The sequence below is a fragment of the Carassius auratus genome, chromosome 3, assembly GCF_003368295.1.
Source record: "Carassius auratus strain Wakin chromosome 3, ASM336829v1, whole genome shotgun sequence".
NCBI lineage: Eukaryota > Metazoa > Chordata > Actinopteri > Cypriniformes > Cyprinidae > Carassius > Carassius auratus.
The window spans coordinates 20,929,742-20,957,216 of NC_039245.1; the positions used below are offsets into that span (position 1 = coordinate 20,929,742).

General features: G+C 38.4%; 1 protein-coding gene across 1 annotated transcript in view; it reads left to right on the top strand.

Annotated features, from left to right (window-relative positions):
* The first annotated feature begins 11,557 nt into the window (after positions 1-11,557).
* The window catches only part of LOC113050158 (voltage-dependent T-type calcium channel subunit alpha-1H-like), an 85,490-nt gene continuing 69,572 nt past the window's right edge, over positions 11,558-27,475 (top strand). The window contains exons 1-2 of the mRNA XM_026212890.1: positions 11,558-11,881; positions 12,979-13,313. Of these exons, the coding sequence (XP_026068675.1) occupies positions 13,003-13,313 (311 nt within the window). The 5' untranslated portion in view covers positions 11,558-11,881; positions 12,979-13,002. The remainder of the gene's footprint in view (positions 11,882-12,978; positions 13,314-27,475) is intronic.

The window sequence follows — 27,475 nt, forward strand, 5'->3', positions numbered from 1 at the left end:
GTGACAGAAGACCCGACCCCAAAAAAGAAAGTCGAAATCGGCGTGTTTTTCCCTCCGTTTTGTTTCCGTTTGTTCTATAGTCTTTTCTTTTCGTAGTTTCTATGGATCCCCTCTATAGCCCCGGATTCCTCCTCCTCATGCTGGAGCAGGAAGGACGTTCTCTCGAGGATCATACCAGACGGTTTCTTCTATTAGCCAATGACACCAGCTACCCGGACGACGCGCTCTGCACCTTCTACAACACCAGCCTGAACTCCAAGTGCAGAGCGTTGTCGCCCGAAGATGGTCCTCGGGAGGATTTTGCCGCATACGTGGAGTGGACTCTGGCGAGAAATGGCTCATCTTTCACCGTCAGCCCCATAGAGGATCTCGCCAGTCCCACTCCCTACCCAGAGACCAGCCAGCCACCAACTCGCTACACGGAGCCAGAGCCCACCGCAGCCGCAGAGCCCGAGCCATCCACTGACAGGGAGCAGGATCTCGAGAGCGCGACTGACCAGGTGTGTGAGCCGGCAACACCGTGCATCGTGGGAGTCCTCGTGGAGATCGAGGGCGTGGAGGAAAGCCCTGCCCACACTCCTGCGACTGAGGGTGAGCTGTATACAGTCTCTGAAGATCATATGGAGCAAGTTCTGGATCTGATGGACTGGTCTATGGAGGTAGTCCCTAATTTTCCTGTTTCTCCGCTGGTTCCATCCAGCCCTGACTCCCCTGTTTGCCCTCTCAGTCTCCCACTCCTCCCTCCTCCAGTCATTTCCTCTGCTCCATTTCCGCGGGTTCCATCCAGACATGAATCTTCTGTCTCTCCGCTGGTTCCGCCCAGCCCTGAGTTTTCTGTTTCCCCGCTGGTTCCGCCCAGCCCTGAATCTTCTGTGTCTCCGCTGGTTCCGCCCAGCCCTGAATCTTCTGTGTCTCCGCTGGTTCCGCCCAGCCCTGAATCTTCTGTGTCTCCGCTGGTTCCGCCCAGCCCTGAATCTTCTGTGTCTCCGCTGGTTCCGCCCAGCCCTGAATCTTCTGTGTCTCCGCTTGTTACGCCCAGCCCTGAATCTTCTGTGTCTCCGCTGGTTCCGCCCAGCCCCGAATCTTCTGTGTCTCCGCTGGTTCCGCCCAGCTCTGAATCTTCTGTGTCTCCGCTGGTTCCGCCCAGCCCCGAATCTTCTGTGTCTCCGCTGGTTCCGCCCAGCCCTGAATCTTCTGTGTCTCCGCTGGTTCCGCCCAGCCCTGAATCTTCTGTGTCTCTGCTGGTTCTGCCCAGTCCAGAATCTTCTGTGTCTCCGCTGGTTCCGCCCAGCCCCGAATCTTCTGTGTCTCCGCTGGTTCCACCCAGCCCTGAACCTTCTGTGTCTCCGCTGGTTCCGCCCAGCTCTGAATCTTCTGTGTCTCCGCTGGTTCCGCCCAGCCCCGAATCTTCTGTGTCTCCGCTGGTTCCGCCCAGCCCTGAATCTTCTGTGTCTCTGCTGGTTCTGCCCAGTCCCGAATCTTCTGTGTCTCCGCTGGTTCCGCCCAGCCCCGAATCTTCTGTGTCTCCGCTGGTTCCACCCAGCCCTGAACCTTCTGTGTCTCCGCTGGTTCCGCCCAGCTCTGAATCTTCTGTGTCTCCGCTGGTTCCGCCCAGCCCCGAATCTTCTGTGTCTCCGCTGGTTCCGCCCAGCCCTGAACCTTCTGTGTCTCCGCTGGTTCCACCCAGCCCTGAACCTTCTGTGTCTCCTGTGTTCCCTCCCAGCCTCCCTCTCCCACCTCCTCCCAAACCTGCTGGTCCCTCTACTCCACTTTCGCTGGTTCTGTCCGGCCCTGATCCTCCTGTCCTTCCTCCCATCCTTTTCCTCTCTCCTCCTCCTAGACCAGCCAGTTCCCACACACGCCTTCCTTGGTTGTTTCTACGGTGCGAGGACGCACCTACAGGGAGGGGGGAGTACTGTCACACACCTGGACTCATTTAGTGTTTTTGCCCCTGTGACCCAGTTTCTGTCTTCCGTGTTTAGTTTGATTAGTTCCCAGGTATGTCTATTCTATTCCTCATGTGTTCCATGTCCCTGTTAATTTAGTCATGCCAGCCACCTGTGTTTCCCCAATTATCCTTTTGTACATAAGCCTTGTCCTTTCAGTTCTGGTTTGTCGGGTCACCTCACTACCTCACTAACAGGCTACTTACGTGTGTCTTCCTCTGTGATCCATGTTTGGATAACACCTATGTTGGAAAATAAAACCTTATTTCGTTTATCCTCGGCTCCGTGTTCCTTCCGGCAGCGTAAACCGTGACACATAGTTTCCTATATTGGCTAATAATTGAAACATATATATATATATATATTATATATATATATATTTTTTTTATTGCAACAATCAAAACCCTTAATAAAATATGAAATATTATACCTGTTTACCTGTATGTAATGTGAGAATGCGAATAGTATGTAATAATGTAATCAATTAAAAAGTAACTTTAGTCTGATTACGAGTATATAAGCTAATTACAAGTATTTTTGGAATCTAATGATGTAATCCAGATTGCACATAATCAGGTACTACCCAGCACTGGTACTTGCATACCTCATCTGAGCTTGATATGATATGTGGAAATGTTGCATTCACGGCTATGATTGAAATTGTGACATTGACACTAAGCATTATGATAGCTCATATGATATGGGTTATGGTGTTTACAATGGAAAGATTGATCAAAATGCATTTAGGGATAGTGCAAGAACAGAAATGCTGATGATATTGTTTTGACAGCAAAATCTCAATAGCGTATCATAAGCGACCCATTTGTTGAAACTGTCAAAACTGTTCTTGCAGATAATGCAGCAAGATAAAAGCTGTCACTTAAAGAACAGCTTGAATCCTCCCCTCCTCCACAGGCTCAAGCCAAACGGTGTGTTTACATAAAGAAATGTGTGTTTTTCTCACCGATCTTTTTGTGCAGACATCTCACAGTCTGTGAAATCTCTAAGCCCTGACAGCTCAGGAAGGCAAAGCAGAGCAGAGTTCGCTCAGATCACCCGGAGTGGACACGGCGCACATTCACAAAACAGGTTTTATTGTGCGATAGAGAGACGAGAGATCTCTCAGCTGCTGTACGCCTGGCTAACCTTGGTGATCATCCTCCGAGGAGGCTCAAATAGGCCATGCTTGATCTCTCTGTAATGACGATTGTTGGACGCTCTTGGGCAAGTGGCCCACAAACAGGGGCAGTCCACTGAGTCAACAGCTGATACACCAACCACAAGACCAGATGCCTGCTTAACTGTGCCAACATAACAGATGCATTTAGTACATATGATCACTGTCGCTGCCTCGCAATGAACATTGTGCTACAGAACGGCCCTCAAAAGAAAAACTTTAGCTGGATGAATACATTTTAGTCCATTTATTGTAATTCTGGCTTCATTTTTATAGGTTTATTTGATGAATTTACTTTTGAGGAATGGGGTTGCAACATGACCCGCCCAGACTCGAACCTGGGTCCCCACGAGCACATCAAATAATGATTTTATTTATAACGCACTACATGTATATATTTCAACAAAATCACAAAGTGCTACACTATTTTGACCCATGAGAAAAATAGCCACAGATATACAACTTTAAATGTATGAAATATTAATATTACATATATTTAAACATACTGAATGAAAAATTGAAAAATATATAAAAATATTTATACATTTAGGAATGGAATCGCAATATCTTTAATGGGATTGGGAGTGCAAACCTGGGTGCCCTCGAGCGTATCAACTCTCTATATTTTATATAGTGTGAGTAACAAGCATCCACAACCATAAATATACAACACTAAATATAGGAAGTATTAATATATATCATGCATTTACATATATTGAATACAAAATTTAAAGAAAAATAAAAAAAATGTATGAGAAACACACAACCATAAACAAACTGAAAAATACTAATAAATGTTTCAGTGTCTGCATGGTTCTTCCTCTCATGCTGTGCTGTATCCTCATACATACAGTTTCTACTCATCCACCATCTAATAGTTTCAGAGTAAATGTGTGTGTCACCATTGCAAATGTATTGCATCACTCGAGTAGTTTTCGTGTGAAACTTAAACCTTGTGTGATGTTTTCACACACTGAGCGCAGAAACAGGAATAAGAAGGTTCACACATCTCCTGAGGTTTTTCACGTCACTGAGAAATCCATTAGAAAGCCCTGCTGCTGGAAGCAGGTCCAGGCCCTGGGTTACTTTGCTGACTGCAGTGTTGACTCTAGTTGACCAGCTCAAGCAGGTCAAACAGGGTTCAACACCTCTACAAATGACCTGCATTGCATCTGCTGATAGAGACGTTTATGTGGATGTATCGTCTGCGTTGTTTTAGAATGCAGTTCCCTTGAGGGTGAGTCATTAATGACATAATTTTCATTTTTGGGTGAACTAACCCTTTAAAAAAAAAATCCAGCAACTATTACTCAAACAAGTATATGCTGATTTGACACTCAACAAAAACTAATCTGTTATTATTGTCAGTGTTAAAAACAGTTGTGCAACTTAAAATTGTTGTACACATTTTTCTAAATTATTTGATCAATACAAAGTTCAAAAGAAAAACATTTAAGTCTGAATGTTTGTAACATTATTGCTTTAGTTCAATCATTGTTAATGCATCCTTGCTGAATAAAATGATTTCTTTCAAAACGGTTTATTGTTCTATTCGAAAAAATATGTTAAATGTCATTTCCATCACACAATAATATGAGAAGTGAAATGACACTGTGGATTTTTAATAAATTTCCCTCTCTCAAATTCTCAAATTGTCACTCTTCCTGAGATCCCCACTGCAGGAGTCATTATCACTAAGTCCTTCACTGGACCCTAGGGCCTGTTATTTTGGCATACATGTTCACATGTTCAATGTGTCAATTTCTCTGCATGTCACTGGTTTTCTGGTGATTCATGCAGCTTCACAGAAGCTCCATTAGCGGACAAAAAGTGCATTTGCGGTAATGCCTTTTCCACGTCTGCATCAGGAGAGGATTTTAACAAGCTGACACAGGATTCTGCCAGGTGTCTTGGAAACCCTTTTGATCTGTGGTGCATATTACAGACATGCACTGGAAACTGCTGTTGAGCGTGTGTTACATGGAGCTGGATGTCTGTGTCATAAATCACTGCGTCTTCTTGTCACGATACCAGCGAGGTGTAAAGTTATCTTGTATAGGGTTTAAAGAATGTATAGCGTTGTCCTTTCTCATTACATCGACACTAGACTCGTGCCCATTCCAGGAAACAGCCATCACTCTCTCTTGGGAGACAGTGTCTGCTGACAGGTTTTTGTGCGTATTATTCAGTTGAGATGAATAGATGCTTTGTGGATCCCTCTTCATAATTTGGACAGTTAAATCCTGGGACAAGGGTGGCATCCTGGACATATAACATGCCATTTTTCACGTCATGGAGGTGTCACGTTATTCAATGTTGTCATAAAATATTGGCTGGTGAAACTGAGACTGTAGAATAGTTCTGACATTGAGAGAGAGAGAAAAAAAAACATTTTTGGTGATACCAAGAATTATATATATATTTTTTATATATTTTTTTTTATTTAAAAAATTTCCCAGCTTTTTTTCCCCTACAATGAAAAGTATTTCATACAATAAAAGAAGTTGGTTGCAATTTCCTGATGTGAGAGGATGTTCTCTTGGGTTTGATTCATGAAGACAGCATGGTGCCTTTTACATTGTGTTTAGCAAACAACGCAGTCAGGCCAATCTGACAAAAGTTTAATGAGCATGCTTTCACAAAGAAAACCCCGCTGGAGATCTCAAAGCCTTGGATAACTGCTCAGCACAGTGACTGATTTACAAATGTTGTCCAACCCTGGCAGTGTGAACTGCTGTGACAGAGGGAAGAGGTGACTCGTGTCTTCTGACAGATTATTCAGCGAAATGCTGGGGATATTTTGTCCATAATATTGTATTTAAATAGATTTAGCTGTACTTGCAAAGAAATTGTGCAACCATTGACAATCTTTTTTTTTTGTCTTTTTTTTGGTCTCTGATTTATTACGTTATTTAAAATAACACTTAAAAAATTTAAATTATACAGATAGTGACTTGAATTTTATTTTGTTTTATTTATTTATTTTTGGTTAACATTTTCAATTTCTGAAGCTCTTTCTAATGATCCTTGTATGCAGCCTCCACTTTTTCTTCTTTTAATTTTTTGATATATATATATATATATATATATATATATATATATATATATATATATATATATTTATATTTTAATATTTTTATGAAATGGAAGATATTTCTGGAACATTAAAAAATCATATCATAGATTGACCTAGAGGGTACCACATTTTGCTTATTAAATGAGACTGGGGATGTTATATTCTTATTTTGTGTGAAAGTGGGCATTGAGAACATACAGGTCAGAAAGATTTTTTTATGTTATAGAAATATATTTTAAAATGTAATGTACATATTATGTCACAATTCCAGTCTTCAGTGTAACATGATCCTTCAGAAAACATTATAATATGCTGATTTGCTGCCTAAGAAACATTTAGTATTATTATCAATGGTTAAAAAATTGACCACAAACATTTAAACAGTAGAGTAAATATATATTTAATTCATGGGTCATACGGCCAATGCAATCTCATTTAACAGTAGAGTAAATATATATTTAATTCATGGGTCATACGGCCAATGCAATCTCATATAACTTTATCGCTTTTGTCAAGATAATAATTGTCAGTTCCATCCCTAATCAAAAGCACAGTAATCAAATTCACAGTGGTACTAAAGGTCCAGAAGCTAATGGATAAACACTGTACTCTTCCTGTCCTTCTTACTGACAGTGTAAAGTGCAAACTTGTGGGTGAACCATTCCTGCTTGGACATTAGATTACGAGAGGACAGTGTTGCAGTATATTTAATGGAGTTCTCCTCAAGGCCAGATGTACAGTGGACCACCCCAAACCATGAGATATCTTTCCAGGTCCTACAACTACTACATGACAGTTCATGATTTAGTTCCATCATAAGAGTGGGTGATCGCTTGTGTAATACACAGTTCCTTATCAGTTTTTCAACAGCTTCCCCAGAGCCCTGTGCAAAGATTCATGATAGCTCTCGCAGTGCCAAAATAAATCTGAAATAGGCTTTATGAAGTATAATATGCCTATGCTGTGGAACGTTTAGCCTTTGCCCCTCCTGTACTTTGGGCAAATGAGGTGCTGATGTCAAAGATCAAGAGCATGGGATATAATGTGCAGATTACATCATATCTAACGATTCTATCTGAAAGAAAAGTATCCTGTACAAATTAGTTCCAGCTGAGCCTCCAGCTTAATCTGCAACAAAAAGTTTGTTCATTGTTCAACTTGTAGTTCTTAAAGGGGTCATATGATGCGATTTAAGTTTTTTCTTTCTCTTTGGAGTGTTACAAGCTCTTGATGCATAAAGAAGATCTGTAAAGTTGCAAAGATTAAAGTCTCAAATCCAAAGAGATATTCTTTAAGTTGAGTCACCCACACCCCCCTGGCTCAAACGGCTCATTCAAACACGCCCCCCCCCCCTCATGTCTACGTCACGATGTGGGTAGATTTGCATAACACAGCACAAATGTTCACGCAAAGAAAAAGGGTGTAACTTTTATTCTTGCTGTTGCTGACCCCGTCATGTCGTGGAGACGCTGTGTGTTTCCTTGTGAAAGCGCAACTACTTTGTTTGGTCTTCCAAAAGCGGACACAACTAGAAATCAGTGGTTAAGTTGAATCTACAACACTTTTCCAGAACAGTTCAACGCAAATATTCAGATGTGTGCAGCGCATTTGACGGAGGACAAAGACTGTTTCCTGTGAGAGTAGAGTCCAATGCTGGTGTCTGTTTCTATAAAGTGGGGCAATTCCAACTTTGCAAGGATAGTCTTGTGCTTCTGACTCAAAGCCTAGAAGGATGTTTACATATTTAAAGAATTTTCCACTGATTATTCAAACGCAAGTTTTGAGCAGTGTAGAGTAACGCTTGCTGTTGTTTGTGATTTCTCTGATCACAAATGAAGACATGGGTTTTATGTTTACGCAGCACGATATCAATGTGTAAAAACACAGTATAAGTCATTATAATCAGTAATTATATCCCCACTCGATGCAATAAAAGCCTTGTTTGTATTTGGTTTTATTGTTTTTGTCTTGTTGTGCTGGGGAACGGCATCACAGTATGGTAAGGGGTGAAACATTTCCGTCATATGCTTGAGGAATTCAGCCAATCACAACGCATTGGATAGCTGGCCAATCAGCATACACCTCGCTTTTCAGAACGATGAGCTTTGTAAAAATCAATGGTTCAGAAAGGTGTGACATAAAGGAGCAACATTAATGTACAGTATGTGGAATTTTTTTTTACCTTAAACCGCATAAGAACATTGCATTACACCAAATGCACAAAATAATGTTCTTTTTAGTAACGTCATATGACTTTAATATAATTAAATATAATATGTCATAACTCAATCTTTTGGTGAAAACCTCAGACCTCTCTCTGATGACGTATATCGTTTTATACTTAAGCCCTGCCCTGCCATTAATATAATATAGATAAGTAATATGGCCTATACTTTTTTTGCTGTGTGTGATTGTACGGTTAGTTGGATTTTATAGACTTAACATAAAATGAAAAGGGAAAAGTTATTGATGTCAAAAGTCGAGCGTTCAATCAATCTGCAGTACTTTGGTACAAATTTATGTCACTTGCTAAACTGCCAAATCAGATGCCAGCATGAACAGGTTGTGTGACAAAAATTAAACCTCTAGTCTAGAGAACTACTGGCTATGTCTTTTGTGACTACACGATGCTGACCCGACGTTGGTGGCTCGGTGGATGAATATCAGCTTGATTTTGGTCTTCACTTATTATTCCAGTATGTTATTCCAGCCTCAGCTTGTAAGTGAATCAGTGAAGGCCATTCTCATTACCAACATTTTTCTACCTATGGATGCTTAAAATGTTTCTGTCATCTCATTCACAAAAGATTGAACATAATAACTCCATCCACAGATGGTGGTGTTGCATCTTTATTGTTGATATGTCTTCAGTTATCTCTTTCTATACTGGAGAATTAGAAAGCAGATTAGAAAACCATATATATGGAATTGGTGCCCATTGGATTATTTATTTCTGTCCCATCAATGGCGTTAATAAAATATCTACCGTCTTGTGAGGATGAGTTAAGTTGCATGGCCTCCTTGCATTTGTACACCTACTTTCTACACCTGATATAACACTGGGATAAGAGCAATATTTAAGTACATCATGGATGAGTGTGTGATGTGAGGTAAAAAGAAGAAGGCCTGTGAAATCAAGCTGAATCTCCTCTCTGTGATCTGATACAAATATCTCTGTTATGATACCAGATAGTGCTTGCAAATATGGACTGTGCAAGAATAGAATACAGAAAATTCTAGAATCCTTTCAAATGGCATGCAATGGAATGGAGGAGCAAATGGGGTTGGGACAGGATAAACCACCCAAGGGATGATTGACAGGTGGATAGTGCTGCTCGCATCCCCCCGTCTGTGAGCATGCATCAGATTCTCTCACCAAGATATTGGAGTAGCTTTAGTTGACACAGCACAACTGTTGGACGCTCACCAAAACTGTGCAAACCCCTTGGCCCCAGCAATCATCAAATCCAATTTAAGACAGACAGCTGTTTCCAGACTTGTCAATAGATCTATGGTCTTTATCTTCCTCTATTAAAGAAGTGATGGTGTAGACTTGACACAGCTTAGTAAGTCATTAATGACTAGCAATGAACTGTTCCTTATTACAAACATGAGATAAGTAATAGTGAGAATGCAGTATGAAAAATATACACAAACATTGTTTTGTAATATATCAAGAGTGTCCCAGAATGTATAATATGTATAAAGTATAATGTAGTGTAAATGTAGTTTAAATTTTTTTTAAATATAATCAGATATGTATATAAATATTATTACTGTAATAGCTTAAAAAAGCTATAAAGTTTTTAGAAAGGCACATGAAATGGCCTGGATTTATTTCTTCTGTCTGATGTTAATATATTTCTGCAGTAGCTGGGCTCATGTGACAATCATTAAAAGCATTTTATTTTAATTATGTTTCGCTGTACTCATTTACAAGATAACTTGAGCGTGGAAGGAAAGCATGTAGACTCGCCCACTGCCTCTCAATAATGCATTCAGTCCATATATATTTCACTGCTGTTGCACAGCACATATGCAATCTAAATCCAGTAAAACCCCAGTGCTGTTATCATTGGGGAGCATGTGCTTACCCTGAGCTTAAGAGGTCCTTCTCCTCAGAGCAGCGAATTGATTATCTGTGTGAAATAATTGATCTATTGGAGGAGATTTTCTTCAAAATGACAGTTAATTTGCTGGGAGTATGGATATGGAAACAGTGATACGGTACACTTTAAAACGTGTTTCTCAGGGATTTTATTGAAGATTGTCTTAACATCTAACACTTTTGGTGGCAATATTGATTTATACTGAAACAATGGCTTATTATTCAGAACCATAGGAAAGCATGCAGAGACAGTTAATGATACTGTGCAGAAACATATGAACCTGTCAGATATTTATTAAATGTAAGAGCACTTTCGAATACATTTTCAATGGCATGTTTGACCAGCCTATAGCCCACTTCTATGAAATGTTAAAAACCACAGCATTGAAGTATTATATGTATGTATGTGCACACACACACACCACAGTTTATTATATGTATATAATATTTTTTTTACAATTATTATTCGATTTTTAAAATATATTTTTAATGCAAAACATGCGCCCAATTTATACTCTCAGAGGAAAAGTGTAATAATCAAACATTTAGGGATTTAATATTGTCACTGGGGCAGTACCCTCAAAGGGACACCTTTAGCCCTAAATAAGGTACAAATGCTTTTTTAACACCAGCAGATATTTATAAAATAATTTATAAAATCAGATATTATAAAAGTAATACTTTATACTGAAGGCTTCTTTCCATGCTGCATTTACTTTGAATTCAAAAAGGTCAACCAGCTTCTAGTGATTATTATTATTTAAGAAAATCTAGTATTTTCTGTCACAACTGAAATGTCAGCTCCAACACAGTAAGTATTTTGCTTCTTTTTAAATAAATTCTAAAATGGATTTTAAATTCTAAAATAAAATGTGCATGCAATATGTGATATGAAAATAGTTATTTTGTTGCCAACATAAAAGGCTTGCACCCAAACAAAGGTGAGTATCACTAACATGTTGAACATATTTATCCGAATTAGTTCTTAATGAATAGACTTTTATTGTTTATTATTATTAATAGGTGAGCTGTAGTCAGATGTTTACCTTGCTATTCAGGTGATAGACTACATCGTCAATGCAATTTATTTATAATCATATTTCAGCATGTCTAAAGAAATCAAGTTTCAAAAAGAAATTTAAAACAGTCTCTTTCAGGTGTGAAGTAATGCGTTTAAAGCCAAATGAAGCGTCACGTGCTCGCGCGCTCTGCTCACTAGAAGTTTGGCGTGTCACATCAACGGAGAATCCCGACCAACATAGATGCGCCAAACCCTTTCGCAGTTTTGTCTTTGGATAATGGCTTTTCCTGCTTCACATCTGAGACACTCTGGCATGTTTGGGGATAAATCACTCAAGATTTGTTCATTTTAAAGAAAATCGAAGGACTTACTCATCGTTAAGAGGCAGAAACTGCATTTAGTGAGATACCGAACGAATGTTAGAAAGAGAACTGCATTTGAAAGAGACAAATGGATCGCAGCGAGTCTCAGTCTCTTATCAGAACGTCTTTTTCTGCGGAACACTGAAAGTAAAGGAGATGCTTATGGGAACCTTCAATTCCTTATCTATAAGGTAACTTATTTGTTTTTGTAAGTTGTGCTTAAAGTCAATTTCCGTCACAATATATTTTTGTGTAGGAAAAAAAACGGAAATACTGTAGGCAGATATAAAAAGAGCATTATTTTCCATGGCAGCTGTTCGCTGATTTGTTGAGGTATAAATAATTTTCAAAACGTTTTTAAGCAACTTAATGACTATATATCGATTCATGATTCCTTTTACTTTATGTATGTAAAACTAGGAAATTGTGGTGATGACGCTTGATATTTATCTATCTAATGAATCTGACAAGCGCTTATCTCTTCACTGTACAAACCGTGACAATCAGCTATCCTTCATGTAATACATCTTATGGCAAGCCGATGTAACATTCAACTCGATACACTAATAAGCTAAATTAGTACCAAATTAAATGAATTGGTTATTTTTTTCAAATGCTATTGTGATTTTTTTAACAGTCACTATTTCACTAGTAATTAATAATTTGATGTTGTACTTATTCATTCTTTAAATAGTGACTACTATCTGTTTAATGGTTTACTATGTATAGTTCTACTGTAACCTTCTACTGTTAAATTGAACTGTAATATAACCATCTGACCAGTCATTACATAAAACAAGAAATGCAACTAGTAAGATAATACATTTTAATAGTGACATTTATGGAACAAACTCTTTTATTAATAATTACTACAAGTATGTACTAGTACCTAATAGTTAGAAGTACCGATGTACATACTAGTCATAAATAGTTATTTATAGCTATTTATAACTATAGGTATCTGTAGAATTTAATGGAAAATCTGTTATTTGTTACCATTTACAGTGAAACATTTACTTATTATTGTTGAGATAGTTACTAATAGCAAATGAATAAGTACTAGTTTTTAACTGAGTAGCTAATAGCCTCGGCTATAATAAGTACCCATAACTACTGAATAGTTACTACTGAAGATGAAGAAGATAATAGTTTCTGTTAGATTATTACTAGTAATAAGTAAATACTGGTAACATAAAAAAAATATGGCAATTAATATTAAGGAAGTATTGTTAAACCAGCTTGCCATACAGTCATAGTTCATTGGACATATTTATTCTGTTAACTGTAGGATACCATTGTCAGATGCTTTATCATGACTGATGGCGAGGGGAGAGAACACTTTCATTACTTGGAGAGAGGAGAGGTAAGAGTTCCCATTTCAGCCCTGTACCGGGCACCCAGTCCTAGTGAGGAGATTGGTGATGATGAGGAAAAGGGCAGCACATGGATCCCCGTCCATGAGAGCTCTCAGGCACAGGGGTCCGGGGCCCAGGACCCCACTCCAGATTTGGTCTCCGATGAAGAGGAGCAGCCCCCCTACCCAGCGCTCGCGCCAGTGGTGTTCTTCTGCATCAAACAGACGACTCGTCCAAGGAGCTGGTGTCTAAGGATGGTTTGCAACCCATATCCTTTAACTAATGTTTCCATCTGAAAACTACTGTTTAGAATATTAGTATGTGGTTTTTTGAAGAGTACACGGTAGACTGTGACGCTAATCAGACACAATAATCGATCGGTTCCTATTTCGTTTTTCTTGGACCTGACAGGACTTCAGTATCAATTAAGATCTGTAGGTGTATGCTGAATGGCTGGCTGGTTGCCGAGGCAGTTTCCTGCGTGTATTTTGACAGGGAACTTCAAATAAGAGCTGATCTCGTTCTCCCTCCGGTGTTGGCTTCCCAAAGATGCGTCCTTTTGGCAGGGTTGCAATTAAGAGCACTATTTTATAAATAGCTTCATTAGCTGTAGGGGCGACTCAAGCTCTCTGCTGAGTCTCTTCAGAAGTTATGCACAAAATGCAGCCTGGCACTTTGTAGATATTGCTTTATGATCTAGATTAAATAAAGAGCTTATGATTTCTTGTTTTTAAAGATGAATTGGGCTTGCTGGCATCATTTATGCACTGCACTTCCCTCCATTTTGTGGTTTGCTTTTTGTTGCTTAGCCATAAAGCAAATTTATTTTTCTGTTGTAATTGTTTACATATAACATTAATGATGGTCACATTGTGGTCTGGAGTGCATTATATCTTTCATCGCTTTTTGACTAACAACTGTAAAGTGAAGCAATTACACCCATGATTAATGGATTTTTTTCTGTCATGTGGTTCTGCTATAGAAAGCATTTGGAGGATGTGGAACATTTTTATTATTTCCATGATTGCTTTGCGGACTACTTAATGTCATGTGCAAATGCATTTTCCTTCTTTATGTGAGTTGTTTACATTTTTGATGGTGGGACACTTTGCATATAATGCATATAAATGGATGGTCTTTTGGATTATTATAATCACCATTAGGATCTACGCACCAAGAATGCAGTTCTGTGTGCAATATTAGAGAAACGGCAATATCCCTCACTGCATCATTCCACAGATTATTTAGACATGTACTAAACAACTGAAATTGAAATGTATGGAGCATCAGCCATTTATCAAACCCCATTAGAAATTAGATTTTTTTAAAATGGCTGGTTATTAGTTGTATTATTCAGATGTTTGGGTCATTTATATTCTTACACCTTTTGATCTCTCTTCTGCTTCTAACCAAAAAAGTGAGTTTTTGTGTGTTGGTTTTGGGTCAGTTCTGTTTGTCAGTGTAGCAGTGCAGAATGAAGGCTGCAAACAAGCGTGCTTGTCAGATGAAAGTATGTATCACTTTATTTTGATTAGTCATACATGAGCTTTCCCGCCCTCAGGCACGTGTAGTGAGGCCATAACACTTATTTATTGAGGTGATGATTAATCCGTATTCTGACATATTTTAGATATCAATGGCAGAACCAGGACTGTGTGTGTGTAGTTTTTTTTAAATAGCTGTCAGCTCTCCTCCAAAAAATTGGATTGACTCCACTTATATATTATCATTTTTGGCTAGGTGTTTTTTTTTTGTAAAATGTCAGCTTGAGCTGTTTTAAGAGCTGCTCTCAAAACACAATTGAATATGCAGTCCTGTTTGAAAGGAAGGTGTAAATGTGTTTTTGTGACTTCAGATATAGATCATGCGTGGAATGTTCATGTTGCCATGCGAGTATCCTGTTGATACATACACCTGGACCACAGTGACAACGTTCAGTCTGTTGAGAGCAGGCATGATGCCATGTGCGTGTGCACGACTGCGTCCAAAGTCACATACCCCGTACATAACAAAAATATACAGAAATACACTGCAAACTATAATGTAATATATTACATAATACACTTCCATAGATAGGACACTATTGCCTCTATTTTTCAATATACAGCAGTTTATGCATTGACAATGTAAGGCTTTATATTGATACATACAATATTTAGAAATGAAGACAAAAGTACATCTAATATTTATAAAGTTTTATCCTTTATTGAGTAGATATTGCACATACATTTTCCCATATAAATGTGGATGTATGTACGCACGTATACACAGACATTCACAGAATGAGTTACAGCAGATTTCTAGTTCCCAGCATGCTTTGCTTAAGACTGTTAAAGGAAAGTAAAAATGTTAAAATGAAGTGTTATTTAATGTGTTTTTGCTCAATAGTATTATGGGGGAGATCTGTTAATGTTTAATGTTGTATTATTTAGAAATTTAAAAGGGTTTCTTGTCTGTGTACGTTTGTGAGGTTACCATTGTGCTGAAGAGTAGAGACTATATGTTACTTTATTTAAAAGGTAATGGCTGTGCACATTCCAGGACAGTTATAGTCCTTTAATATGAGAAGGTGAGCTTATGTTACTGTAAACAAGCTATATTTTAAAATATCAAACATTTACATTGTAAACAACTTAAACATAAGAAATGCATATTTCTAAATAAATGTGTATATACTATATGAATAAATGTATGTGCAATATATATATACTCATGCAATACCATATCTTATCACATGTACATTTATATATTATAAAGTGCATTACTAAATATAAAATTACATACATTGTGATATTTAAGTACAGTAAATATATGGTCACATATTTTTCAGTGTATGAAAGCGGCAATTCAGTATATTGTAATATATTTACACAACATGTTATTATGTATATTTTCTAATACACCGTTATATCATTTAATATATTGATCATTCATATATTAGGAAAGTATATTTTCTTTGCGTAAGGGTACTTTCTGAGTACTGTAAGTACTTCTTTTGGATTTCTGAAAGTATGTTGTAAGTATGAATGTGTGTAGCATGAACACAGTCCAGACATAATACATCAGTCATGTGATCTGCCAGCGCCATTTGTGTCGTTTCACTGGGATATTAAAGTGTCCATCAGAATCTTACAGGAAGTAGTAAGTTAAATACAGATACTTTCCTCCTACAGTTTTATGAATACTGTGAATTCGGACATACTGCTCTTTTCATATACTTTTCACATAGTTTTTCTCCTTCTACATATTAAGGAAGCCTGCTGTTTCAAGTGGGGAATGTCTTAAAGGGATGGTTCACTCAAAAATCTAAATTCTCTCATGTTGTTCTAAACCTGTATGGCTTGCTTTCTTTTGAGGAACACAAAGATTTTTTGAAAAATGCTTTGACAATTTTTTTTTTCATACAGTGGACGTCAGTGGGGTCCAAAACAATACCTCTTTTATTTTCATTGGAAAGACAGAAATAAACTAAGATCTTTTTCAGAATATCTACCTTTTGTTTTTGAAAAAAGAAAGTCATAGGTTTAAAACAACATGAGGGTGAGTTGAGTGTGACGGTGAACTGTCTCTTTAAGAAAAGATGTGCAAATTGAGAAAGACGGCTTAGCTGGATGCAATTGGATTAAAACTGGATTAATTTCATGAGCTTCCGTGTTCATGAGGAAACAAATATCATCAAAAGTTATCATTTAAATAATCCCTGATTTTGGTCAGCATCGTACAAGGTGCAAATTAGCCAAGAAACGACAGCGATGGCTATTGGTTTCATTTCCTCAATTATCAGGCTTTGTTTTCCTGTACACTAGCACAAAGTCAGCTTGTCTTGCTGCAGGTTTTATATTTTTCAGGTTAGAGCAACTTCTCACCATTAAATGAAAGCATGTGTTCAGGTTGTGGATCATTCAGTTTGACGGTGAAGCTCGGTTCTGTGGGTTAGGTCATAGGTTGTGCATCACAAAGAAACAAAGTAAGTCTGTGTTAGCAGAGAAAGGATGATAGACAGAGAGAAACCAGAGAGAGACTGCAGTCTCTCAGCGTGTTCTAGTTTTTGAAACCCCACTCAGGGCACAAAACAGACAGGAACAAATGAACTTATAGCTTCAGGTCAGAAGCCTACAGTCCATTCTGATTCAGGATGGTCATATTAAATCTGCATTGTGTTTAAAGGATGAAAATAAAGTGGATGTTCGGAGATCTAATGCTGTTGTGGTTGAATCTGTGCTTGTGTAACTTCTAGTCTTTGAATGCAACTATAGGAAAGGAAGCTGAATGATTTATTGGTCTAGGGCATATGGAGAAGAGGAGTCAGTTACAGCCAAAGCATGCTGATTAGAGGAGTGTTTGAGGATTAATATCAGTTAAGCTGGATTCCTGTATATCCTTAGGCCAGCGGCTTGCAGAGTGTTTAGAGCAATGGTGTGACACTAACAAGGCCTGTACAAATCTGCTGTCAACGTCTTCTCGCTGTTTTATGACTTCAAATGTACAGAAATGTACAAAGGAATGGACATCTGTGCCTTTAAAGTAAAGCCTGTACACATGACGCAAAAAAAAAAGCTTTTTAACGTTTTGCATCTGCAGCACATGCGAGCTTCATGGGTCAGGTCATGACTGTAAATATTGATGCATGTTTAAACTTTCATACTGATACTCAAGGGTGGTAAAAGCCTTGGATGGCATTTTTATGATGTGTCTAGATAATGATAATGGGTCTCAGGCTTTACAATGACAAAATAACACCTGTTGGTGCCAAAGTCACTGAGGGCCAACGATCTGGATGTGTAGTTTAGACTTGCCTTTAAGATAACAAATGATACAGTAGGTGGCAGTCTGTTCCCCAGAAGCAATTTGGACAGGTTTCACATGTTGGGGTTAGGATGGCCAATACTTTAGCTTCAGACTGCTGTCAAAATGCTGCTTGCTGGAACAGCAGTCTCTCAAGTGATTTAAAGAATATTTATTTAAAAACAGAGACAGCGTATGTAAGAAAAAGTGTATCTTAGCAACAGTTCTCTCTATTGATATGTGTGCAGAATTTTAATCAAAGTAAAATGTAAAACTGATGTAATGAGTGCTAATCAGTGCTTGTCAATTTTGTCAACAAACACAGGTATATGATAGTAATTCAAGATTTGAATTAAACTGTATTGATGAGAAACATAGGATATTAACAATGCATTAGTAGTTAAGCATGAAAAATGTATAAAGAACTAATTCAAATCAGTATGCTGGGAATTAATCTGCTTTATTTAAGATTTGGTAAACTGAACTGCTTTGCTAGCTGGTTAGCACACTCAAACACATCTTGTAAGAGATAAATCAGTTATAACCACAATATTACAACTTAATTTGGACAGATAACAAACCAAATGGAGTCACAGCCTTTGCCAGCCGAGTTCATCAACAAAGATGTTAGCGTTTAAGCACCCACTTACCTGCTTTTCAGCAAATCATTGTGCTATTACATCACATCAATAACATCTGATAGTTTTATAACATGCCCCTCAACATTTTGTTCCTCCTCCCATGATTAAATATGAAAATCCTGTTGACAACGAAAGCTGATTTATTAGCCTAAAGTTCAGCTGTGAATTTGCTTCCTTTCATATGCTAATGTAGGTTTTAATATTATGTTTATGTTGTAGATATTTTATAGAATGATTTCTATACTTCATATAAACATGTTTATGACACATTTAAAACACATTTATGTATTTAAAAGTCCACCTGTGTATTCTCTTTATTGTATATACCCATTTGTCTAAGTAATTTTTCTAAAGTAGATAAATCCCTACTATGACTAGCAACTACTTACCTTCTTTTTAGCAAATTAAGATGCATGTCACATCACATAATTAATATTTATGAGCCAAGCTTATAGATTTGAATAAATCCTCTTGATTAAGAATATGCAAATCCTGACCAGGTAAAAAATGTTTGACTATTTAATATGCTGTTGCATATTTTATTAACCTATTTATGAGTGAGCTTTAATGCACTCACTATGTCCAACAAGTCCCGCAACGAGACAAAATCCTTCTGCTCTTTCACTCAATGACAGCCAGTGTATATCTTTTATGTCACAGTCTCCAAGGTGTTGTTGGTCTCAGTGGTTATTGATTTGGTCATGTAAGGTGTGGTGCAATAGGCTTGTGTGATTTATTCTCAACAGACGGTTATAAACAAAAAGCAGAAAAGCAAAGGGCATAATTGAAAAACTAAGTGGCAATCGATTTTGAAGGCTACCGTGGCCTGGTCCCTCTGGTGAACCTGAAATCCACCTGGCTCTGTGAAGTGTTTATACGAGGTGAGAACTGAAAGGATGATATTTAAGGGGCTGGTGGGAGGTGGCTGTTTAGGTCGCAATGGTCCTCCCTGGAGAGTGGTGACCAGCTGGGACCCGCTCCAGTTGAGGGGGACAGATATATTCTAGCCTCTTGAAAGAGCCAACAGTGGCATGGAAAAATTTCCCATCTGTGAAAACGACAAATGAGTCTCAATAGCACTTCTACTTTTTATTTGATGGCGCATGTCTGTATTTGAGCTTCTATAAGTCTCGCTTATAAAGCCAGTTGTGACAGGAGGAGCCACTTCTGAAGCATTCATTCCCAAATCCCAGTATCCTGTCAAGCCGGGCTCCTCTCTGACAAATGTTTCGTTATTGTGTTGATTCAGCTGCCATCTCACACTTTGAATGTAGACCACACACAAATGACAGTGTGTTAAAAGCTGCGGATCAGGTGTTGATGAGAGTTTGAAATGTACATTGAGAGTGACAATTGGACACAAGGAGGGCAAGGCTCAGTTTATTGGAGATGACAATAAAGCATTGTTTTATGTTTCTGGTTCAGCAGATGTTAAACGCACTGGAGAGAAAATTTTTATTTGAGTTTTTCATCCTTCTCCTTTTGTTTGTCTTGAGATTTCTGTGTGGATAATTTATGCAAGAGATCTCTTTTAAAGAATTCTAAATATACAATCTTATGATGTAGAGCTTATAAAAATAATATCCATTTTTAAAGACGGTTCTGTGTGTTTTGGATTCGCTTTGTGCAGCATTATATCTACTGCCAGAGATATCAGAGTTCAGACTGGATGGAAAGTAGTCCAGTTGCGATGGCATATCTGAAATCATTTCATTTGGCCTTTTCCAGAAATTAAATGATTAACATTTACCACACTTCTTATATGGGAAAGAATGATTTGCATGGGTGTGCAACATATTTGTCTCATTCAAATCATGTTCAAATCAAATGTCAAAAAATCCATTGTTGTTTTGGACCCCATTGAATTTCATTGTTCAACATGAGGGGAAGCAAATGATGACAGAATGTTCATATATGGGTGAAAAATCCCTTTGAAATAAGTCATAGGTTTTTTTAAAAGAAGTGCATTTTCTTGCTTGTATAAGAAAAGGTCCAGTGATTTCATAGTCAGATAGAAACTATGAATAATATTCTTCGTTGAGCACTGTTCTCCACATCTTCACACCTGCCTCATCCAGTCTTTCATCATGTAAGCTACAGTTCCTGCTTAGCTGTCAATCATGTGAGTTTGTGTACTGCATTCTCTGTGCATGATGAAAGCAGAAACTGATGAATTAATAAAAACTGCATTGCAAAAGCTGGTGCTAACGGCAGAGTCTTTGTACGCCACACTGAGGTTGTCATGGCAATGTGGACCATAGTTTATATGGGACTTATGATGGGAATTTTGACAGTATTTTGCTGTCTGACAGAAAAACCATGGCCATTCTGTATTAAGATCTATTTTAAAATAGAGCTTTTATGATATGACACATTGATACGTGAAATTCAGGGCATCCCATTACAGCTTAAACTTTTAGATAGTGCTTACGCGCAGTATTTTGATTGGTGTGTACTGGAAATGAAGCATTCGGTAGTTTCATAAAAGGTGAGTGAGGAGGGGCTTGTGGGCGGCACTTTGGGCTTTCACTGCATTATAGTGAGAGGGGATTTCTCTCAGGAGAAGCACTTACTAGGAACTACCTGGTTGCCAGGCAACAGACGAGCTCATGCCTCACACATCAAGAGAACGTACAGCACCCCTTCATCCCGAAAACATGGGCTTTGCTGAGTCAATATTATACATTATTAATGACCTAGTTTATGAGATGGTGTGGAGAGGGGGCAAAGGGGAGTTGGGGTGGTGGAGGAAAATATGGAGAATGAAAATTCCATTTGGAACAATATTTAACCTGCCGAGTTCATTTGTGTTGGCCAAGCAAACAATAAACTGCAGTAGAATCTTCAGATTTAAAGTCTTAAGGGCTCAAAAAAGGGTCTCTAGAGGAGTGTTCTGAACCTCAGTTTAATGTGATGATGTGCTATCCGGTGTTTTACTCCAAATGCTAGTTATCAGAAATTAGATTTCCCAGTTTATCAGCAGCCTTGATCCCGGAGCTATTTTTCCCATTAGTTTTCTCCATTGGGATTCCATTTAATTTCATAATAAAGATTTTAAGTCATGAATCAAATCAACTAGTTCTGAAATGGATCACATTACATGTTGAATTGGAGCAAAAAGACAAAGCTGCAAGACTGTATTTTTAATACCTTTTATGAAGGAATGAACTACGTATCCCATGAAGCAGTGCAAATAGAATTGACTTCGGAACAACTGTAGAATATAGTATATTTTACATTTATTGAAAACTATTAAAATATATACAAATATAAAGTTTAAAACTGGACTGCTTTCAAAATGCTTAAAAGGAGTTGAAGGTCGCTGCTAAACAGTTTTTGCGTGATCTCTTCAGGATTATCTGTAGTGTAGTTCTTAACTGTAATGTTTACTATTAATGTGATTTTTTTTTAGATGCATATATTATTACTTAATCTCTGAGCTCATGGTAGGGCTGTCTTGAAAGTTTTATTCATTTTCTTTAAAAAAAAAAAGGTTTTCTCTACACTCTTTTTATTATTATTATATTATTATTAATAATTATTATTAATTATTATTATTATAACTATGGTTCCATCATTGGAAGTTTGGAACCTTTCTATCCTATAAAAAGTGGAAAAGATTGTTAAAATTGTTTTATGTCGAACTTGACTGTTTCGTTTTACAGTCAGATCTTCACCAGTCTGACATCATTTGAATGGCTCAGAGCTGACATTTTATGATAACTCAGAAGCCATTTAAAAACACATTAGTTAAAGTCAATGATGTAATGAAAAAAATATTGATATTCATTAGCCTTCCCACTAAAGGCCAGATGGAGCTTTATTATTACTGTATAAAAGCTCACATTTGCCAGCTTGGTCTGCCATGATCCACTTGTATGTGATAAATATCCTTTTGAAATGGACCAAAGACAACCAGTGATTGTACAATAAATGCTTATATTAGCTGAAGTGGCTTCTAAGTTGCTGATAGTGATATGTTTGAGGAGCAAGATGAAGTCATCTTATCTGTGGAAGCGCTCTGTGCTCTGCTAATGTTTCCGGTAGCCATGAGGTACAGCTACAAGCCACAGAGAATATATTAGCTTATCTGACAGGACGCCTACGCTTATGCCCTGATCTTGTTTGTTCCATTTCATGGCCCTAAAGTCAGACCAGTGCTAACACTTCCTGTCTTGACAATGTGCCGCCCATCTCGTTGTTTAGCACAGCAAGACGGCCAAAGTTGACCCGTCATTATATGCAACAAGGCAAACTTCACTATTTCTGTCTGCCGCTTCTGGCCATGTGTCTCTTCTTGTTACGCTCTAAGGATATCATTACAGCACTTACCCAAGGATATTGTCACATTGTATTTTAAATTACAGTATTACAAAAAGAAGGTGTTCATGGAACTTAAAAATTAAATGCAACAATTTGCATGGCTTTTTTATGGAAACCCATTTCTGCCACACACACACAAACACGTCACAACTATTTGTTATATATTTGTAAATTAAATGTATTATTTATTAATATGTTTTATATTATGTGGTGCACAAATGGGCTTCCATACTTTTTTGAGTTCATTTAACTTATAATTTTAAGTAGATGTCTTAAAAATGTCAAAAGTTGTGATGACTTAAAATACAATTATAAAAAATTACTTTTTAGATTAAGTCATTCCAGTTGTGCCATTAAAAGTCCTTAGCAGATTGTTTCCTTAATTTAGTTTAAATGGTTCAGTATTATGTGTTTCATCTCATGTTTAGGATTAAAATTTTAGTAGAGGAGCTCTTTGATGATTGAGCTGTGTTTTGTTTTAAAACTTTTATTAAAACAAAAAACTACAACAAATATATATATATTTACTTTATATATGTGATCTGAGACTCATGTTTTACAGGGTAGAGGCGCTAGATTATATCAGTCACACGTGGGCCCACAGCAGTGGACGTTTTGTTAACACGATTATGAGGGCAGAAAAGAAATACCCTGTGAAGCCATGTCATAAATCATCTTAGTGGTGCGAGTAACAGAACTGTCCTATGGCAGTGAGAGCTATTTTAATACAGCTGTCATATTTGCTCATATTTAACTCCCTGTGCTTCACCTTGTTATCAGCAGAACTATCTCTATTTGAGCCTTCTGCACCTCAGTGTGCCACAGCCAAATCAGAGTGTATGACCTTAACATTAGATACAAATAAACTCACATTTGGCCAATTCATAATCACAGCTTAATGACGAATGAGAGATACTTCAGAGGGACTGCGACACACTGATTTATGGAGGTTGACTTTAAAATCAAGTCTCTGAGGACGGTCCTTAGTTGGCACCCTTACTAGTGTAACTCACCGGGTTTACAAAGAGACCACCCGCGGGGCTTCAGGAAACACAGACAAACGGCTCAGGCTGCTTGTTTTACAGTTACTCGGGATCAAGGCTGTATTTACACACGTGTGTTACTTGTTTTTTTATTCGGAGAAGCTGAATGTTTGCATGACGGGCAGGATTCAGTTCCTAATTAGGTAAATGATCAGAGTGTATTAGTGTGTAATAAATGTAAAATGCCAAGGTATCAGAAAATAAATTAAACTAAATGCCACATTCCTTTGTCTGTGCTGAGAGTGTTACTGTTTGTAAGCATTCCTCCCCCAAACGCTCTGGCAGATTGTCCAAATACAACCGCCTGCCGCCAGACCTGTGCCAGGGAGGAAGGATGACGGGTTTCCGTGAAGCTCTGCATACATGCGACTTTCGCACAGCTACTGAAAAATGATGTGGCCTCGTGTGCTGTTTGTGATTCTCAATTTAAGCCCACCTTTATTCACTCACTTCTTCAAGTTTAGAGTGTGTCATGCTCAGTTTAGACTTACATAATTGAGAGGAGTCAGCTGAGGGCCAGCGCTCGAAACGTAATGAAACTCCATGAGAGAAGACAGAAGAGCATTCCCACTGTTTATATCCTGTGAAGTACAGCTTGTTAATCCTCGCTGTGAAGAATCTCTCTCTGTTAGGGCCAAATGTTTATGTATTTGCATTGTTTTACATGGACGAATGTGAAAAAGGCATTGATGGATTGGATTGTGTGCTGGGAGGGTTTGTGAAAAGTAACAGTTAGGACTGAGATTTATCTTGACATACTTTTGAGGAGCCGTTCTCCACGGTTTGATTACCTTGTAATTGAATCCTTTAAAAGTAATGAGAAGCTTGAATGATTGTTCATAGTTGCAGTAACGGCTGGAATGTAGCCCAGACGGGCCTCTGATAGTCCTGGATTGCTCTGAACGCTCCCTTTATGAATTCTTCCCGATACTCCTGTCATTAAAGGATTCTCGGCAGCAGTAGAATTTAAAAATATAATTTTTATATCATTATAAATATCTTTACTGTCACTTTTGAGCACTGAGCACCATGGCTCAATGTGTTCCAACAGAGATGCTTTGTTTTGGCGATGCTGCCACGTTTATCTTAAAGCAACCAAATAGTGCACTGAAGAGGAATCTAGTCTATTCTGGGATGGCCTGTGCCTTTAGACGCAGAGCAATGAGCTGTTTCTCCACAGACGGCAGCAGAAAGCCCTTCCTGTTCTTCCAGGTATTCAAAAATGCTGCCATTATTGAGATCCCAGTTCTGCCATAAAAGGTTCACTAAGTAATGGTACTCAGAGACGCCTCTCCAAAATGCTCAAAGTACAACCTTGGGATCGTTGATAATGGAAATTCCCTATGGAGACCGTGTTCTTCCCAAGCATGTGCAGGACTCTGCTCCGTGTCAGCTCACATATCTCGAACGCTGCGTCTTTATTTGCAGCCTCAGTTATGATAGGATTTATACACCTGTCAAAAACAAAGCTGTAACTGTGTCAACTCTGTGCGGCGGTCACTTGTGTCATCCTCAGATGACTATGTTTTATCGTGACTGCATTTCTGTGACTTTATGTTGACTTACACACTGTCGACCAGTAATGGTTATGGAAGAATTGTTGGGGGTAGCAAGATAAATGCACTTATGGAGCACCGAAATGAACAAAGGAATGGCTGGAACCCCCTCATTTAATATAATAATATGCAGTGCAGTGGAACGTCAGAGCAGCACCATTTCTCTTGTCAGGGAAATGTAATTAAGAGGCCAGGCTCCGCTGCCATGGCTTCTCACACACTCACAGCTCTATTTTATGCTCTGGTAGTCAAAAGCATTTGTTTTCTGGTGGTTAGGGCCAGTTGGGTAATGAACACATCACATCATTTCCACTCTTGGCGCTCTTTAGGAGGTGTTGTTTATGTTTATGTTGTTGTAATTATCCAGAGGACACAATAAGTTAAATGAAGTACACAAGTTTGTTGAAACTTCCTTCCTCAGAGGGTAAATTGACTTTGGTAATGTATTCATCATTACATGTTACAATGGCTTAGAAGACTTTGTGAGAACACTTAGAATGCCTTCATGAAATTCTTTTATGAAATATAGCATGAAAGTCATTAAGTTATGTGTGCCACTCAACACAATGTCAGAGGGCCCTTCTGCTCACTACTTCCTGCTGTGCTTTAAAGGGCTTGAGAGGAGTACTCTATATGGATTCTCATTTATCGTTTTACTCTCATTTTTGTTGTCTGTTGAGGCGTGGAGCGGAGTGAAATCACAGGCAGCTCATAATTTGAGTGTCTTTACTCTCTAAGGGCATTAAAGTTGAACAGTCACATCCTGAGAACATTCTGCTCAAGTCCATATTTAGGCACTAGAATTAAACCACAAAATTGTGTAAAGGGAATGTATTACACTACAAAAATCCTGTTCTTCATCTTACTTTTGTTCTGCATTCTAGTAGTAAAAAAACAAGTATCCATAAAACAAGATAAAATTGTACTTTACATTTCCACAGAACAACACTGAATAAAATATTAAAACTTATTTTTAGAGAACTTATTTTTTTTCACTGGTTTATGCACACTAAATAGCTGTTATGTAAATACTCTCATGGTTTTAAAGTTAATGACTGTAATAAAAGCTCATTTAAGTTCATTTTAGTGTATGGCATGCATCTTTTATTTCTAAAGAGCAGGGAAAATCCTGTTGTCCGTGGTACAGTATGTCAGCTTTGAATAATGCCGCAATAGTGTGTAGTAATGAACATAAGCATGTGTGTATGTGTTGAATCCTAGCTGCAACACTCTAGTCCCTTATCTGTGTAATACGGGAGGGCTTTATCTCTTCCAGCTGCTGCTCTGTGCTACTTTTTGACAGGCTTGTCAGGCTACGGACACCAGCGGTTCTAATGGTGACGGGGGAATTCTCCGATCCCCTGGAACCTCAAAGAAAGGTGCCCTAATTGGACCCTAGGCAAGAGTAGCCAGATCTGCTCTTATTCGAATGCACTGAATCCGGCAACACTGCTGCAGTCTGCCGGGCTCGTAACCAAGGCAACGTTGGGATAAAAGTTAGCAGTGGAGCTCTCACATATCATTCAGCCATGATAGTAACTAGTTCTGCTTTAGCTGCAGGCCTTTTCTGCAGTTCACCTGGGCTTGTGCACGATTACTCAGACCGTCGAGAGTTTCCCGCAATACATTAGCGTGTGTCGCCACGTCTGCTGTGGAAGGATGCCAGATAAAAAAGCCTGTAATGAGTCAACTCACAGTGGATCATAGACTCAAGATCAGCCACATTTTCTTTTACCTCTAATAAAGGGGGGGAAGCGTCAGATCTCAGCCAAGAGGCCTGCCTGACTCTTATTTGTTCTGGAAGCGCTCATGCTCAGATGAAATATGCATAAACAACTTCTCAAGTGCTGTTTTAGGGACGAGCTTGGGATGAGGAGGCCTTGTGTGCTCCTCACCGTATCCTCCTCAATCTGTCTGTGTCCTTACTTGGAGGACAACGTGAGCACAGGAAGTGAGAAAATATCTCTTTCTGAGAAGTACGGGGGCTGCTCTGAAATGCTTCACCGGCAAGTTAAATCTGGTTGACAGAGGGAGATATATTTGCGGCGCCTCTGTGAATGGATCCAGCAGCAAACTATTAAC